This window comes from Empidonax traillii, unplaced genomic scaffold (genome assembly GCF_003031625.1).
Source record: "Empidonax traillii isolate 1590-97213 ecotype Southwest subspecies unplaced genomic scaffold, ASM303162v1 scaffold1356:size330773, whole genome shotgun sequence".
NCBI classification, from domain to species: domain Eukaryota; kingdom Metazoa; phylum Chordata; class Aves; order Passeriformes; family Tyrannidae; genus Empidonax; species Empidonax traillii.
Window position 1 is genome coordinate 274400 of NW_020956549.1, and position 15793 is coordinate 290192.

The following is a 15793-nucleotide window of genomic DNA, read 5'->3' on the forward strand; positions in this document are numbered from 1 at the left end:
ACAGCCTGGGAGTTGCCATTCCCTGTCCCTGGATGGCTGGGCCATGGCAAAGTCCCCCGGGATGACTTGGCTGTTTGGCAAGAGCACTTTTGCTTGGTGCCTCTGACCCCTTTTCCCTGCAGGGACTCCAGAGCCCCTTCCCTATGGATCCTGTCCTTCCCAGGATCTCAGGAGGGACAGCAGTGTGTCTGTGCACTCAGCCTGGCTGTCCCTTGGTCACCAAAGCCGGGCAACAGGACAGACCTGGCATGTGACAACGGCAAACAACACCCTGGGGACAGGAGGATGAGGCCAAACAGCCCGGGGGCAGGAGGATGAGGACAGAGAAGCGTCTCCCTCCTCCCGGGGCCGGTTTGTTTGTCTGCCCGCGTGACTGTGGGGCCAGAGCCGTCCCTGTCCCCAGGTGGGGTGGGGACAAGGGTGGAGACCTGTCCGTGTCACCGCCAGCACAGCAGAGTCAGGATCCAGCCGGTTATGGGGACGGTGACAGGTCCCTCCCAGGACCCCGACCCGGGGGGACACTTCCAGTTCCGCGTCATCGTGCTGGGGGACGCGGCCGTGGGCAAGTCCTCTCTGCTGCGCTGCTTCGCCGAGGGGCCGGGGGGCAGTGCCGGGGGCGCGGCCACCCCCGGCCCCACCGTAGGCGTCGAGTTCTACAGCCGGACCGTCCCGGTGCCCCCCGCGGGCAGGGCCAAGCTGCAGCTCTGGGACACGGCCGGCCAGGAGCGCTTCAGGTGAGCTGGGGACGGGGACAGCCCCCACGCGGGACCACAGACCCAGATCAGCGTCCCTCCTACCCTGGGGTGGGTGTAAATCCCCGCCGGGCGTGCGGGGACCCGCAGTGATGCCCCGCTGGGACAGCGACGCTGTAGGGGACAGTGAAACCTTGGGCTGAGCTTGCAGCGACTCCAGAGCCGGTTGTTGGGAGGCAGCCAAGGGAGCAGGGCTGGGGGAGAGTCCTGGGATGCTGCTCCGGGACTGCTGGTGGGCTGGGGCCGGGTGGTTTCTCTCCTGATTGCATCAGGAGCTCCTGGGAGCGTGAAAGAGGCTCACAAGGGGCTGGAGAGCCGGTGCCCGACTGGACCGGGGGTTCCATGCTCTCCGCGTCCCTGGAAGCCCTTCTAGGGCCCCAGGGTTGGTCTGGGGGTGCTGCCCCTTCCCCACTGCGCCCCGGGCTGTCGGGGGGGATGGAGGGACCCCAGAGCCCCTGAAAAACACACAGGCTTCTGGATTGGGAAGGGGGATGCTGAACAGAAAGGCAGGGTGTAAACGGCCCGGGCAGGTCTCCTTTCCCACTCCTCAAGTCCCAACCGGCACCCAAAACCCCCCTCAGCCCCATCCCGGGGATGTGAACGCGGGGGCTGCCCCAGTGGCCCCCCTGGAAACGCCCCCCTGGGCGTGCCCAGGTCCATCACCAGGTCCTTCTACCGGAGCGCGGCGGGGGTGCTGCTGGTGTTCGACCTCACCAACCGCGCGTCCTTCGAGCGCGTCCCCGAGTGGCACCGCGAGGCCGCGGGGGGCGGGGACCCCCCTGCATTCGTCCTGGTGGGGCACAAGTGCGACCTGGAGGCCGAGAGAGCCGTGTCAGCAGAGGAGGCCGGGCACCTCGCCGCCAGCCTGGGCATGGCCTTCGTGGAGACCTCGGCACGCAGCAACCTCAACGTGGACTTGGCCTTCCAGATGTTGGCGGGGGGCATCCAGGAGGCCCTGGCACGGGGGGTCCTGGCTCCTCACCGGGGCTGTGATGGCATCAGGCTCATCCCCAGCCGGAGCCGCCGCCGGCCCCCGGCACGGGGGGAGCCCCAGGAGCGCTGCCAGTGCTGATGGAGACAGGGGGGACACGAGACCCTCCACCCAGGACCCTCCGCTCAAAGGGATGTTTCTCTCTCCACCCATGCTTGGGTTTATTTCAAATCTTAAATCTGGGGCCTCTGAAAAAAATGATGCTCTGCTGTGGGAGTGTTTTTAATAAACCTGAGGTTTTTCCACGCTAAATAAAGGCTGTGCCGAGCGCCAGACACCAGGCAGGGACACAGAGCTCAACCCACGGCATGGGGGATGCTCTGACTGGGAGGTGAGGTTGCTGGTGGGGTTACGGCCCCCCTCCTCAGGTCTGTGTCACTTTTGGGGCCTCCTGTCACTGGGAAAATGGAAGCAGGAACCCCCCAAGTGGTTCCAGCTGGATGGAGCCAAAATAAAGGGAGTGAAGGGGTTCCAAAGGGGCCACCCCTGGGAAAATGGGACCTGAAACCACATCCAGCTGGATGGAGCCAAAATAAAGGGAGTGAAGGGGTTCCAAACCAGCACCCCTGGCTCTGGGAACGCCTCCTGGGTGGAGGAACTCCCTGCCTGCCCGGACACGCGCCTGGCGCGGGGGCGGCGGGGCCCGGCACCGGCAGAGGCACCGATGGAGCCGCGGTGGCAGTACCAGTTCCGGGTGATCATGCTGGGGGACTCCACGGTGGGCAAATCCTCCTTGCTCCGGCGCTACACCGAGGGCACCTTCCTGGACGCCATCAACCAGACGGTGGGGGTGGATTTCTACGTCCAGTTCGTGGAGCTGGAGCCGGGGCTGAAGGTGAAGCTGCAGTTCTGGGACACGGCCGGGCAGGAGAGGTTCAGGTGGGTCCACGGGGTGGGGGAGGTGGGTGTCCCCCACCGGATTTGGGGTGGGATGATGTGATCCCGACCCCAGGGAGGTTCTGGGTGGGGCTGTTGTTCCTGCTGGTCCCTTTGGTGGGGGAGCCCCATGTGTGAAGATCCAGCCAAAGCCGGGGGAAAGGAGCACTTGCTCCAGCTCTAAAGGGGGTGTGGGCCCTGCTCCAAGCACTCCTCTGTCCCACAGCTGCAGAGGGGCAGGGGAAGAAGCTGGGAGCCCACTGGGAGCTGGGCAAAGTGGTTTTCCAAAGTGGTTTCCAGCTCAGCTGCCAGGAGCCTTCACACCTCACTGTGGGGCTGCCACTGCTGGCCGAGTGGCTGCTGTGGACAAGGGAACACAGAAGATGTGGCTGCAGGGGTGGGAAAGCTCCAGGACCATGGCCACAGGGGCTGGAGAGCTCCAGGACTGTGCCTGCAGGAATGTGGGAGCACTGGGTCATGGCTGCAGGGCTGGGAGAGCTCCAGGACCGTGGCTGGAGGGACAGGAGAGCCCAGGACCATGGCTACAGGGATGGGGGAGCCCTGGGGACTGTGGTTGCAGGGGACAGACGGGCTTTGGTGGCCGAGCAGGGACACATCCACCTCCAGAGCCCTCACTGACACAGCCAAAGGGTCGACTCTCCACCCTCTCCCGCTGCTTTGGGCAGGAGCAGCCCTGCAGGCAGGGGAGATGCTGCCCGAGGCGGCACAAGACACCCTGGTGGGGGCTGCTCACCCCTTTTTCCCATCTCCCCCCATCCCTCCCTCCCCAAGGTCCGTGACCCGCTCCTACTACCGCAACTCAGCCGGGGGGATGCTGCTCTTCGACCTCACCAACCGCGCGTCCTTCGAGAGCGTGCGGCGCTGGCACCGCGAGGTGACCGAGGCGGTGCAGCCCTTCGGCATCGTCTTCCTGCTGGTGGGGCACAAGAGCGACCTGGCCGGGCAGCGCCGCGTGGGCCGCAGGGAGGCCGAGAGGGTGGCGGCCTCGCTGGGCGCTCAGTACGTGGAGACCTCGGCCAAGGACGCCTCCAACGTGGCCCTGGCATTCCGGATGCTGACGGTGGCCATCTACCAGGCGCTGCAGACGGGCAGGCTGGCGGCCAGCGAGGCGTGGGACGGCGTGAAGAGCAGCGTGCCCCTGCCCGTGCCACCCAAAGCTCGGCTGCAGGAGGAGGAAGAGAAGAGGAAGAGGTGCTCGTGCTAGAGCCGGGGACACGAGAGGCTGCAACGCACTGGGATGTGTCCCCTGCTCCTCATCGGTGGAGTGCTCTCTGCCAGCCTTGTAATTAACTGTGAGAGTTGTTAAACAGTTTAATTGTAACAGTTTAGGCTCAGTATGTAAGATTCGGTGGTTAACGCAGCGGTTTGAGAAAGGAGAGGGAAATAACGTAGCAATAAAGTGAAATGAACGTTGCAAGGACCCTGAGGCACCCTCGTCCTCTGCACATTCCAGTGGCCAACCTGCCCTGGACTGCGGCTGCAGAGACAGGAGAGCTCCAAGATTGTGGCTGCAGGGGGGTTTGGGAGCTCCCGTTGCTTCAGCTGCCGCCCCTCTGCAGCGCTGCCTGAAGAGCACGAGCCCGTGCCAGGAGCTTAGATTAATAATTTCTTTATTCATGTAAAACAAACGCCAAGTATTTATATAAACACTGACATTACAAAGTACTGGAGCAGGAAGGGGGCAGGAAGGAGGAAACAAAAACCCCTACGGATGCTTCTAATACTGTCCCACACACGACCAAACTCTCTGTCCCTTGGGTAATCAATCTCTTGCACGAGAAACCACTTTCAAGTCACAAATAAAAGTCTCTCCTTGAGATGCGTCGCGCTCTGAGGAGGAACAAGGACAGGGGCAGAGAGTGTTTTTGGCAGATCTCCTCGTAGAGTCAAGATATTGCTGCACCATTAATAAAAAATAGATGCTTCTCTGTAAAGCATTAAAAAAAAAACAAAACATCCCACGGGTGACATCGTGGAGGCTTCAGTGGAGAGGCGAAATATCCCAAACTGCACTGGCGGCATCTCCCGGCTCTGCCCAGGGGCTATTTCTTGGTGGTTTTGCGGATCAGTGCCATCCTCTGCAACAAGGAAAGGGAAAAATGTGGGAAGCTGAGCAGCTCAGAGCAGGTGACTGCCCAAACCTGCAGGAGCGAGGCATCCCGGGTTGCTCCGGGGACGCTGCCTGACCTGCTCCCACACAGGTCTGTCAGGTCTGCTGGAATCCTGATGGGGTCCCAGGCTGGAGCCAGAGGAGAGGGAAGTGTCTGTGCTGCTCCCCTCAGCACCCCGGGGCACCAGGATCAAACCCCACCTCAAGGCCCCCCCTCTGTGCCCAGTGGGAGCTGCAGCATCACCCAGGAATCCTCCAGCTCTGCAGGGCAGCTCCTTCTGGCTCTCACTGTGCACTTCAAAAGCAATGGATTTATTCAGTTTAAAGCAAAATTAAGGGTGTTTTCAGTCCCTGTGCACAGAGACAGACCTGCCAGGGGCAGCTGAGAAGTGCCTGTGTGCAGCTCCCAGCTGGTTTTAACCCTCCCAAGCTCCTCAGATTTGTGCTCTTAGGGCACAGTCAGCACTGCAGAGGAGCCACAGCAACCTCGACCCTCTCTGCACTAACAGGCCAGGAGGCTCTGGGAGTCATTTCAAGCCCAAACCACTTGGAGGAGGCCGCAATTTCACCACCTTCCCCATATCAGCCACGTGATTCCCACCGTTCTGAGGGCCCCTTTACCTGTTTGTGAGCTTCTGTAGTGCAGGCTTTTTTGTAGGGCCTGATTTCTTCGGAACCAAAGCCCGGGATCCACATGTTCCACTGGCGCTCTGGAATCACAGAAGGCTTTGGGTTGGCAGGGACCATGGAGCTCATCCAGCTCCAACCCCCTACCACGGGCAGCCCTGCTTTATCCAGCCCAGCACCACAGCCTGACCTCGGGAAGTGCCCCTGGGACTCAGCTGAGGGGAAAAAATACCTGTAAAACTCACTCACCGAGGTGCAACTGGACGTCCTTGACCTCCAGGGTGTTGGACTTGCGGTGCCGCGCGAGCTGGCAGGCGGCGGTGACCACGCTCTCGATGAAGTCATCGGCGATCTGCAGCAGCATCTGTGGGGAACAGGGGCCACAACCAGCCTGGTCAGCTCAAATTATGTGGGAAGGATGAAAACGAGCCCTCAGAAGTTGGTGTTTCGAAGCGTGGAATGCTCCGAGCTGGAAGGGACCCACAGGGATTGTGGAATTCGAGCCCTGGTCCTGCACAGACACCCCAACAATCCCACCCTGTCCCTCAGAGCGTTGTCCAAACCCTCCTGGAGCTCTGGCAGCCTTGGGGCTGTGCCCCCTGCCCTGGGGAGCCTGTTCAGTGCCCAACCAGCCTGGGGGGGAAGAACCTTTCCCTGAGATCCACCCTGAGCCTGCCCTGACACAGCTCCAGCCATTCCCTGGGGGTTGTCCCTGCTCACCCAGAGCAGAGATCGGAGCTGCCCACCAAGTGCCCTCAGCCACTCCTCATATGGCCCCTCCTGACCGTTCACCACCTCTGTGTCCCTCTTTATGTCCCTCTATTATGGCTTTATATCTTTTTTATATTGTGGTGCCCCAAACTGTATTTCCCCCAGGACTGTTACCTCACAGCAACACAGCCTTTTTGGCACTGGGGACACAGAAAGGCAGGGATGGCTGAAGGCTGCAGGAGAGCACAGAGGTGTCAAATGAATCGTGACAATGCCTGTGAAAACACCTAGATGAGCTCTTTGTGCAGCCCCTGCCGTGGGTTGTCACCCACCTCCTCCACATCTTCATCCAGCTGCTCGTTGGGATCCACCTCTCGCACCAGGTCCTGCAGTTTCTTCTTGGTTAAAACCTGAGGGTGTGGGAGAAGAGGAAGGATTTACTGCCCTGCTCCAGGAAAACAGCAGCACAGCCACAAACACGCCCCTCCCCCGTGCCCCCAGGGCCCGAGTCACGCTGTTGACACAGTCTATCAGCTCAGGAATGGCAGGGATAAGGAATATCAGGTGTTAAGGAGTCATTTTGGAGCACCAGGGGTTGCTCTGGGCAGAAAGGGGAATGCAGCTGCCAGGATAAATGTCCCCAGCACTAAACTGGCACCAAAATGCTGCTGGCAAGGGGAGGGGGAAAGGCAAAACTACAAGTCTTAAGGGGAAGACAACAAGGGTAAGCAACCTATCAGTGACTAAAGCTCTGCTCAGGGCAGGAGGGAAGTATTTCCATGGCTCTAGTGCTTATCAGCTTTAGTGCTGCTCGTGGAAAACAGAGATAGGGGAGTGCTGGGTTATCCCAGGGCAGCAGCCAAAGGTGGCAGGGAGCAGAAACCACACTGGGCTTGGCCAACAGGATGCTGAGTCTTAAAAGATCTGGATGGAAGCTCTGCTCACTCAGTGACTGATATTCAACAGACACAAAGTACTTGCTGGTGATTTGAGGAGCGAGAAGGGAGCCAGGGGCAGGGCTGAGCATCACCCCTGTTGTCCTGGAGCCAGGGATGGAATTACCTGGTTGCTCTCAGGGCTGAGCCTGCCCCCTCCACTGGGTGTTCCAGGCATCTTGGCCACGGTGGTGCTGTTGGCCATGGAGCTCTGGGGGGGGGTGCCGGCTGGCTCTGGCTTGATGGAGGAGAAGTTGGAGAGGTTGATCAAGGTAGAAGGGCCAAACTGGTTCATAATCTGCTGGGCTTTAGATTTCAGGTCATAAAGCTTGTCCAGGTCCTGCTTCTTCTTGGGGTTGTGGGGACCCAAGCCAATCAACTGGGAAAGGAAAGGAGAGCCAGGGTTAGAGGGAGGGAGGGAGTTCAGTGGGGTGGACAGGTTTTGTCCTGAGAAAACTGGAGTTTATGGAAGACCAGGAGTCTCTGGACACAGCAAGAAGGGAGAAGTGATGTTTAAGCAGACGAGAAAACCTTCCCTGGTGTGTGGAAAATGAAGTTTCCCAGCAGCACAGGCCAGTGACAGCAGCACTGACCCACCCACCCCCTCAGGTTGTTGGTCACAGACTGAGTGGCCCCTCCTCTGTTCCAAGGTTGGGAGGCTCTAAAGCCCAGGCTGGGTGAAGTTTTGCTCTGTCCTCACTGCTCCACGACAGCAAATTCATCCAAAGCCTGCCCTTCCCGCTGCCACAACCAGCAGGGACGGGCCTGTCACAGGGAAGGAGAGTTCAGGGAAGGGTTTGGTGGCAAAACCCCTCGTGGAGGGGACAGAGGTGGGTGAAAAGCGGCAGCTGAGGCTGAACTTTCAAAAGAAGAGTTTGTTTAACCAGCTTTACAGGATGTTCACACACAGTGTCTGCCCCCTGAACAGACATTTCCCACTCATCAGAGCCAGCCTGGTTAGTCTGGATTAGTTGAACCCACACCAGAAAGCACACGGGAACACTCAGAGGCAGCTGCTTTAGTGCTTCACTCCAAGGCACACTCATGCACCTGCAGACAGGGATTTATATCCCAGACACCCTCCTGCAGTGCCCTCAGCAAGTCTCCAGCTCATTTTTAGCTGGATTAACGATGGAAAACCACGGCACTCACACCCTGAACCCCCTCAGCTGCCCCTCTGGCCGAGGAGCTCAGCACAGGACCAGGAGGGACCTCCAGTCTGGGTTTTAGCTGGGGCTGATCCCAGGCTGTTCACCCCACTCCTCACTCCCCAAATCCACCCAGCAGGAATTCCTGCCCACCATGCAGGGCAGGGAGGGCCCAAACCCTGGGGCAGAAAGCCCCAGAGCCGTGGGGGAGAAGCACAGAGTGGGTTTGCCGGTTTATTCCCGGATCTCTCCGCACCCTCCGGGCGCTGCCGAGATCCCTGGGCACAAAACCCCCGGGAATGAGCAGGTTCCCAGGGCAAATCCCACATGCCAGCCCCGTTTTACTTACAGCTATCTGAGTGTCTAGATCTTTAATTACATCAGCAACTGCTGTGGGCCCAGAGGGTGCAGAGGCCATGGCCCCCAGCCTTCCCAGGGTGTCACCAGCCAGCGGGACCTACTCTGGCCTCCTCCTCTTCCACACAACTCCCAATCCTACAGGAACACCAGATATTTTTTTTTGGTATCACCCATCCTTTAGAAGATGCTGAGAGGAAGCAGTTTCACACGCTGCCCTCGCTGCAGGGCCAAAGGTCTCTCTGACAGGTAACACAGTGGCTGCTGCAGAGAAGGAGCATCCCAAGGGATCCTGAAGAAATACATGGCCACATTCCTCCTCCTTCTGCCAGGAAATGGAGTATCCTGGTGCCTGCTGACGAGCAGGTGAGCCCAGGCCCCACAGCAGCAGCTCCCTCCAGGGCAGGAGGAGGTTTGGGGGCAGTGACAACTGGGACTGGTTCAGCTCTGGGGTAGTACAAGGTTAGAGCTGCATCTAAAATCCACGTTAATGCCAAACAGCACATTCCCTGGAGGGCTCAGGGGGCTCCCATTTCCACCAATCACAATGATTTTCACCAATATCTAAATACAACCACAGAATCATGGAACGGTTTGGGCTGGAAGGGATGCTAAAGACCACCCAGTTCCACCCCCTGCCACGGGCAGGGACACCTCCCACTAGCCCAGGTTGCTCCAACCTGGCCTTGGGATTCCCATTCCTTCCAGGGATGGGGCAGCCACAGCTTCTCTGGGCAACCTGTGCCAGGGCCTCCCCACTCTCACAGGGAAGGACTTCTGCCTAATATCCAATCTAACCCTGCCCTCTGGCACTGGGAAGCCATTCCCTGTGTCCTGTCCCTCCATCCCTTGTCCCCAGCCCCTCTCCAGCTCTCCTGGAGCCCCTTTACGCACTGGAAGGTGCTCTAAGTTCTCCCTGGAGCCTTCTCTCCTCCGGGCTGAACCCCCCAGCTCTCAGCACTCACCACCCCGACAGGGATGGACTGAACTCCCCTCCCTGTGCCGAGCGCGCCGGGCGCCGCGGGGGCAGCGCGAAGGTCACCGGGCGACACCGACACCGCGCAGCGCGCCCGCCTCGGGGCTCTCTCCCCAACTTGCAGCCGCGCGGAGCCCCCCCGGAGGCTCCGTGAGCCCCGCCCGGTGTCCCCCCCCGTACCTCCCCATGACCCGCAGCCGCTCCGAGGCCCCGCCGCGCCCGCCCGCTCCGCCGACACCGGGGCGGCGCTTCCGCTTCCGGGGGGCCGCGCCTCCGCCAATCGGGGGCGCGTCCGCCCCGTGCGCGCGCGCCCTCGCCTCCGCCAATCGGGGGCGCGTCCGCCCGTGCGCGCGCGCGCCGAGGCGCTCCCGCCAAAGGCGCCCCCCGCGCCCAACTCTGAGCCGCCTCAGGGAAAAGGCGGCGTACCCAGCATGCCCCGCGCGCGATTTGCATAGCGCCGGCGGGGGGGGGCGAACGGCGCTGAAACTGAGCTGGGTTTTTTTTGTTGTTGTTGTTTTTCTTAAGAAAAGCAACACAAATGGCGAGGGTAAAAGGAGGAAACTTGTAGAAAAAGGATAACGGGGTAGATCCGCAGCCAATCGTCTCCGTGCCTCGCCCTGACCTTGTGGTGCTCCGGCGCCTTCCAGTGCGGGGCGAGCGCGAGCACAGCTTTTAAAAAGGGCTTCTGCCGTGCGTGGCACGGGGGGGCCTCGCGCCGCCCTCGCGGAATCGACATCAAGAGATTTCGGAAGCACAATTTTTGTGAGGGGGGGCCCGCCGGTAACCGCCTGTTCCGGCGCCCCGGCACGGCCGCGGTGAACGACAGACAGTGGGGGAGCAGAGGGGATGGCAGCGTGTGCTTCAGAGGGCTCCGGGAGAGCATCCATCCTTCAGACGCGGACACCCGCGGGGCGAGAGAGGGACAGTCGCTGCGGTGGCCCGGGCGTGCGGGTCGATCCCGGACCGGCAGGATGATTCCCGTGAGAGCCCGGGCATGCGGGATGATCGCTGTGACACCCCAGACCGGCAGGAGCAGGACCATCCCTGTAACAGCACAGCCAGGCAGGACGGTCCCTGTGACACCCTGAACCGGCAGGAGCAGAAGGAGCATCCCTGTAACACCACGGCCAGGCAGGACGGTCCCTGTGACACCCTGAACCGGTGGGAGCAGAAGGACCGTGCCTGTAATATCCCAGCCAGGCGGGACGGTCCCTGTGACACCCTGAACAGGCAGGAGCAGAAGGACCATCACGGTGACTCCTCAGACTGGGGAAATCACCACCCCTGTGACACCCCGGACCCCGTGGGTGACTTAGGATGATCGCTGTGACACCCCGCACCAGCGGGAGGAGCACATACATACATCTATCTATATAAATATATATAATATATATATTTAAATAGGATTATTCTTTTAAAAAAAGCCCTCCGGGGCCCGCGGGGGAAGCTCCCTCCCCCGCATACCCCCCTCCCCTCCCCGGTACCGTGCTGCCCCCTCCTCACAAGGCTTCGTGATACACGTGTGCGAGGGGACAGTCCCCGCGGGACCCCTCGGGGCAGGGGCTGCCAGTCCGCTCCTCCCCGGGCCGCGGGGCGGGGATCCGGTACCGCACCGGGGGGCACCCGGGGAGCCCCGCGATGCCGCAGGGGCTGCGGCGCGTCCCGGGGGGCTCGGGCTCGCTGAAGGGGGTGGCGTACTCGGGCTCCGGGGGCAGCGGCTCGGCGTACTCGTGGTGCTTGCCCGGCACGTCGTAGTGGCTCAGGACCAGCGGCAGCGTGTAGCCCTCGTCCAGGAGCGGCTTGAAGGTGGAGGGACCCGTCTGGCTGCTGGGGCTCACCTGCACCAGGTCTGGCTCGGCGTACTCTGAAACGGGGCTGCGCTGTCAGGGGGGTTGCGGAGCTGGGACGGGTGGGTGGGGTGGGTTTTGAAAAGAAGTGGGTGCGTTTGGACCCCCCCAGGGCTGGGAAAAGCTGTGGCAAAACCAGGGGCAGGATGCCCACCCCCTGGACCCCACATCCCTCTGCCCCAGCACAGAGAAGGGCTCCTGGTGCCACCTGGCCACCCTCCAATACCCACAGCTGTGACTGAGGGTATTATTATTATTATTACCATCAGATATTGTTATTAATATTATTATCACTGTTACTTATTACCCTTATTATTGTTATTGTCGTTACTGTTATTTAGTATTATAGCTGTCATTTCTTACCCTTATTATTGTTATTGTTGCTATTATTATTACTAGTATAGTTATTGCTGTTATTATCATCAGTTATTATCCTTATTTTTGTTATTTATTATTATTGTTTATTATTATTTTATTATTATGTTGTTATTATTATTATTATTACTACTACTATTATAAAATAATATGCCCCAATAGAGTCTCCCTTTTGCACAGGACTGAGATGCAGGAGAGGTTGGACCAGAGCAGGAAGGGGAGGAAGGGACACTCCAGAGTGTCCCCAGGGTGCAGTGGGGGAGACATGGCCCTGACTCTGGGGTGGGGGACCTGTTTGCACCCCACTGTCCCCGTTACCTGGGGAATGGGTCCGGCTGAGGTCTCCTGGTGCAGGTGCTGTGGGGAAGGAGGCCAGGCTGGGGGGCTGCAGGCTCTGCAGGGAGCACACCTGGCTCGACTCCAGCTTGGGGTACCCTGGGCAGGGAGCAGAAATCCCTGTTTGTCACAGGCTGTCGCCTGGACAGGTCCCCCCAGGAAGGGGATGGCTCCAGGCTCGGCAGCAGCAGCAGTCAAACCAGCTGCACCCCGTGGCACACAGGACTCCTGGTTCTGGGCAGGGCTTGGGGACCCTTTACCTTTTGAGATCCCACAGTTCAGCTCTGCTGCTGATTTCCTGCCAAGGGGAGAAGCACGATGGGGTGAGGGGTCCCAGGCACCCTGTGCCCACCATCACCCACTGAGCGAGCAGCTGAATGAAGCTGCCGCATTTTGGGAGGATGATGCTGGGGAAAAATGAGGGGCAGGATGAAACCCACCTCTTCCTGTGGCAGAGGAAAGCCAGGAGCAGGAGGATGGAGCAGAAGAGCACGAAGCCCCCAATGAGCAGCATCACCAGCAGCGTGGAGTCTGGGGACAGAGGGCACGTCAGCCCACCCCAGGAGCCCAGGGGTGCCAGGAGCCCAGCCAGGGCCCCCAGAGGAGAAAATCAACGTTTTGTCACAGGGGAATGAAGCCCCAGTGGCACCTGGAGCACCACAAGACGACACTGTGCCCCCCATGGCACCCACCTGCTTTCTCCGGGTCCAGGGCGATGCCGGGGATGGAGGTGTGGGTGGACGGGCGGCTGGTGGGGACAGGGACCTCCTTGGGGACACTGGGCACTGCGGGGCAGAGCGGGGACTGTGACTGTGGGACCAGCACCGGGGAGACAGCGGTCCCAGCAGGGGATGTTCAGGATGTGGGGGGTGTGGGATCCTCAGGAAGGGCTCACCGTAGGGCCGGGGGGCGCGGACCCGCGCCAGGGGACAGCCCACCAGGGCCACCTTGAGGGCCACGCGCTGGTGCCACCTCTGGGGCGTGACACGGACGTAGCGGGCGATGATGGGGGGAATGAAAGCGTTGGAGACCTCCCCGTGGCTGTCGGCGTTTCCTTCAAAGACCTGGAGAGAGCAAAGAGGTGCCAAAGCTGAATATCCACAGGCAGGGGGGTCTCAGCCTCTCTGCTGTGCCCTCCATGCCCACCTTGTCCTCCTGGCTGGCACTGCCCCTGTAGGGTTTCCAGTTCTTCCCATCACGGCTGGAGGAGACCCGGTAGGACGTCACGTAGTAGTCGTGCTGCTCGGAGGAGCCCTTTGTGATGATGCCTGGGGGTGCAGGAGGGGGGTCCCCGCTGTCAGTCGGGGGGGGCAGGGCTGGGGATGAGCTCAGGGCAGAGCTGGAACAACCCCCATCTCATGGACACCCACTCCCCAGCTGGGAAAGGACGAGGAGGGCAGGACATCACCCGGCAGAGGGAGGTCCCTCTGACCCCGGGAGGGGGTTTGGGTGGCAGATTCCAGTGAGGGACCCCCTCCCGCTCTGCTCCCAGCAGCTGATAACCTCCGGCCCCGGCTGCCAGCCCCGCATTCCTCCCTCCTCCAGCCTCCGGGCGGACAATGTGCCCATTTTCCTGGCCGGCCGCCGGCGCACAAAGCCCCAGCTCTGGGCAGGCTCCGAAGCACAAAAGGCGCTCGCTGGCACCAGATGCAAGAGCATAATATTAACTTGTTCGTCCCAGAAACTGCTGCGGATGGTGGGGGGGGGAGGGAGGGACAAAAAGGGGGACAGGGCACAGCCGGGGGGGGTTGGTTTGCTCTGCATCCCAGTAAAACCATGGCACGAGGAGCTCCAGTGCATCCTGGGAATCGTGGGGGTGCGGTTTTGTGGGGATCAGCGGGGCTGGCACCGTGTCACCACAGTGCCCAGGGTGGCACGGGGACACGGGCAGCTGTTGTCCCCCTCACCTGTGACATTCCTGCGGGTGCCCAGGTCCAGCTCCAGCCAGGCGGTCTCGGTGCTGGGTTCAGCTGCCCAGGAGTGGCCGGCGGTGCCAAGTGCTGCCCGTTCGGCCACCCAGGCCCTGACCTGGCCCAGCCCATCCACCTCGTGCCACCAGGAGGAGGCATTGAAGGCGGCCACCTCCAGCGCATCATCACAGGCTGGGGACGGGAGGAACTCAGGACACTCAACCAGGCATGGCATGGGGGTGGCACTGGGATTTGCAACCCAAATAGTGCCTTAATTTCGGGGGGAATGGGACAAAAAATTACCTTTGTGGAATATGAGTCGCTTCTCGGAGAGGGATCCCCTGTGGGGAGGGAAGCGGGGGCAGCATCAGACTGGTGATCAAACCCTGGGGGAGGGGGTTGAAACTGAGGGGTGGCAGTTCCGTGTGACAGCACAGGTGGGTCCCACAGCCGGGTGTGAGGTGCAGCCCCTGCTCACCCACCTTTTGGAGTGGAGCCCGTTGGCAAAGGCCGACTCGTAGAGCGTGATCCCCTTCTCCCGGGACAGCGTGACCTGCCCGCCCAGCTCGTCCGCAATCACCCCGGCGTGCACGGCGGCCTTGCACAGCACCGAGGTCTGCGGGGGGCAAGGGGTCAGGGCAGCCCCCACAGGGCACCCCGAGGCACAACCCACCCCCTAGGGGCTGCTGGGGGTGCCAGGCAGTGGCCATAAGGGCTGGGGGCTGTCCTAAACTTACGTCCCGGTAGCCCTGGCTGGGGTTGCCCCAGATGTCCCCGTGGATGTCCTTGCAGCCCGCGGGGCAGTACACGCTGAAACGCATGGCAAGGTGGGGTCAGGGCTTGCTCTGCCCCCTCTTCACACCCTCTCTGTTCCCCATCCCACCACAGCTGCACCCCAAGAGCCCCAGGAAAGGGATGGGGATGAAACCAGGGCTGATGAGGACTGCCGCGGTGGGGGACACCAAAGCAGGGCCACTCACCCCCCCGACCACTCACCTGATGTGCTCCTGGGTGTAGTGGGTGCCTCGAACCAGGCAGGAGACCAGGTCTGCAAGGCAGGGACACCCCAGGGTGAGGGACTCCCACCCACCCCACAACCCCCACCCACCTCTGCCCATTCCCATGCCTTTCCCAACCGAATCCTGCTCCACATTTTGGTTTTGCCCCCCCCATCCCCATGTCTGGAGGGGCAGGGAGAGGTGGCCCCTTGGTCCCTGCAGCCATGCCACCATCTAGAGTGGCTCTGTTTGGTACTGGGGTGCCCCCTGACCCGGGGGTCTCCCATGCTGTGCCCCCAGCCAGGGAGAACATGGATATTCAGGGAGCTCAGGGCACACCCAGGGGTCAGCAAGGAGCTCCCTCCATGGGCCAAGACACATCCTGGGGGGTGTCTCTGCCCCCCCAGGGGATGCCCCCCTCACCTGGGTGCTGAGAGGTGGCGTAGGACAGGAGGAGGCCTCTCCCCGAGCGGTGGCTGGTGCTGTTGAACAGGACGGTCACAGAGCTGGAGTTTGTCACCAGGAGCGGGGCAGAGGGGACCGAGTTCCTGCAGTAGGGCCCTGCCGGCAGGGACGGGGCCGTGGAGAGGGTTGGGGCTCCCTGGGGACAGGTGAGGGCACACAGACCCCGGGGTTTCACCTCCCCCGGCTCAGCCCTCGCCAGGGCTGGGGGAGCTCAGGCATTTGGGTCTCTGGCCCCAGGGGGGCACCCCAAGATGTCCCTTGGGATTGCATGAGCGGCCACCAGCCCTTATGGGGACCTGCCACCACATCCCCCACTGCCCAGGGTTGGCACATGTGGCATCACCCCACAGGACCCTGA

The 15793-nt window shown here is 61.3% G+C and overlaps 4 protein-coding genes and 1 non-coding gene across 7 annotated transcripts in view; 3 read left to right on the plus strand and 2 right to left on the minus strand.

The window, feature by feature from the left end:
- The first annotated feature begins 474 nt into the window (after window positions 1-474).
- Window positions 475-1824, plus strand: LOC114069758 (ras-related protein Rab-42-like). Its single transcript, XM_027906773.1, has 2 exons — window positions 475-734; window positions 1407-1824. Exons 1-2 carry the CDS (start codon window positions 475-477, stop codon window positions 1822-1824), a joined length of 678 nt encoding a protein of 225 aa, XP_027762574.1.
- Window positions 1825-2407: 583 nt separating this feature from the next.
- LOC114069762 (ras-related protein Rab-39B-like) lies at window positions 2408-3844 on the plus strand. The gene is made up of 2 exons (XM_027906778.1): window positions 2408-2622; window positions 3412-3844. The coding sequence occupies exons 1-2, from the start codon at window positions 2408-2410 to the stop codon at window positions 3842-3844; spliced, it is 648 nt and encodes a 215-aa protein (XP_027762579.1).
- A 389-nt stretch (window positions 3845-4233) lies between these two features.
- TAF12 (TATA-box binding protein associated factor 12) lies at window positions 4234-9776 on the minus strand. Of its 3 annotated transcripts, XM_027906776.1 has the most exons (7): window positions 9685-9753; window positions 8521-8666; window positions 7151-7402; window positions 6421-6498; window positions 5627-5741; window positions 5372-5460; window positions 4234-4718 (listed from the first exon to the last, which is right to left on the minus strand). In XM_027906776.1, the coding sequence occupies exons 2-7, from the start codon at window positions 8587-8589 to the stop codon at window positions 4683-4685; spliced, it is 639 nt and encodes a 212-aa protein (XP_027762577.1). In that variant the 5' UTR covers window positions 8590-8666; window positions 9685-9753; the 3' UTR covers window positions 4234-4682. The 3 variants fall into 3 exon arrangements, with proteins under 3 accessions (XP_027762577.1, XP_027762578.1, XP_027762576.1); XM_027906777.1 differs by lacking the exon at window positions 8521-8666 and having other exon boundaries at window positions 9685-9776; XM_027906775.1 differs by lacking the exon at window positions 9685-9753 and having other exon boundaries at window positions 8521-9098.
- Window positions 9777-10178: 402 nt separating this feature from the next.
- Window positions 10179-10308, plus strand: LOC114069780. The gene has a single exon (XR_003573828.1). It is a non-coding gene; the product is annotated as a U11 spliceosomal RNA (small nuclear RNA).
- A 509-nt stretch (window positions 10309-10817) lies between these two features.
- The window catches only part of LOC114069759 (discoidin, CUB and LCCL domain-containing protein 1-like), a 9543-nt gene continuing 4567 nt past the window's right edge, over window positions 10818-15793 (minus strand). The window contains exons 2-14 of the mRNA XM_027906774.1: window positions 15394-15636; window positions 14969-15020; window positions 14710-14782; window positions 14455-14588; window positions 14276-14313; window positions 13970-14164; window positions 13209-13330; window positions 12958-13126; window positions 12755-12847; window positions 12503-12593; window positions 12323-12360; window positions 12045-12161; window positions 10818-11368 (exon numbers count right to left, since the gene is read on the minus strand). Coding sequence (XP_027762575.1) covers window positions 11004-11368; window positions 12045-12161; window positions 12323-12360; window positions 12503-12593; window positions 12755-12847; window positions 12958-13126; window positions 13209-13330; window positions 13970-14164; window positions 14276-14313; window positions 14455-14588; window positions 14710-14782; window positions 14969-15020; window positions 15394-15636 — 1730 coding nt within the window. The 3' untranslated portion in view covers window positions 10818-11003. The remainder of the gene's footprint in view (window positions 11369-12044; window positions 12162-12322; window positions 12361-12502; window positions 12594-12754; window positions 12848-12957; window positions 13127-13208; window positions 13331-13969; window positions 14165-14275; window positions 14314-14454; window positions 14589-14709; window positions 14783-14968; window positions 15021-15393; window positions 15637-15793) is intronic.

Excerpts from the sequence above, each read along its gene's own strand:
- LOC114069758 (XM_027906773.1), top strand. The coding sequence starts at position 475 with ATGGGGACGGTGACAGGTCCCTCCCAGGACCCCGACCCGGGGGGACAC. Across the intron at positions 735-1,406 it reads GCCGGCCAGGAGCGCTTCAG|GTCCATCACCAGGTCCTTCT; the intron begins GTGAGCTGGGGA and ends GGGCGTGCCCAG.
- LOC114069762 (XM_027906778.1), top strand. The coding sequence starts at position 2,408 with ATGGAGCCGCGGTGGCAGTACCAGTTCCGGGTGATCATGCTGGGGGAC. Across the intron at positions 2,623-3,411 it reads GCCGGGCAGGAGAGGTTCAG|GTCCGTGACCCGCTCCTACT; the intron begins GTGGGTCCACGG and ends TCCCTCCCCAAG.
- TAF12 (XM_027906776.1), bottom strand. The coding sequence starts at position 8,589 with ATGGCCTCTGCACCCTCTGGGCCCACAGCAGTTGCTGATGTAATTAAA. Across the intron at positions 6,499-7,150 it reads TCAGCCCTGAGAGCAACCAG|GTTTTAACCAAGAAGAAACT; the intron begins GTAATTCCATCC and ends CCACACCCTCAG. Across the intron at positions 5,742-6,420 it reads TGGATGAAGATGTGGAGGAG|ATGCTGCTGCAGATCGCCGA; the intron begins GTGGGTGACAAC and ends TGTTCCCCACAG.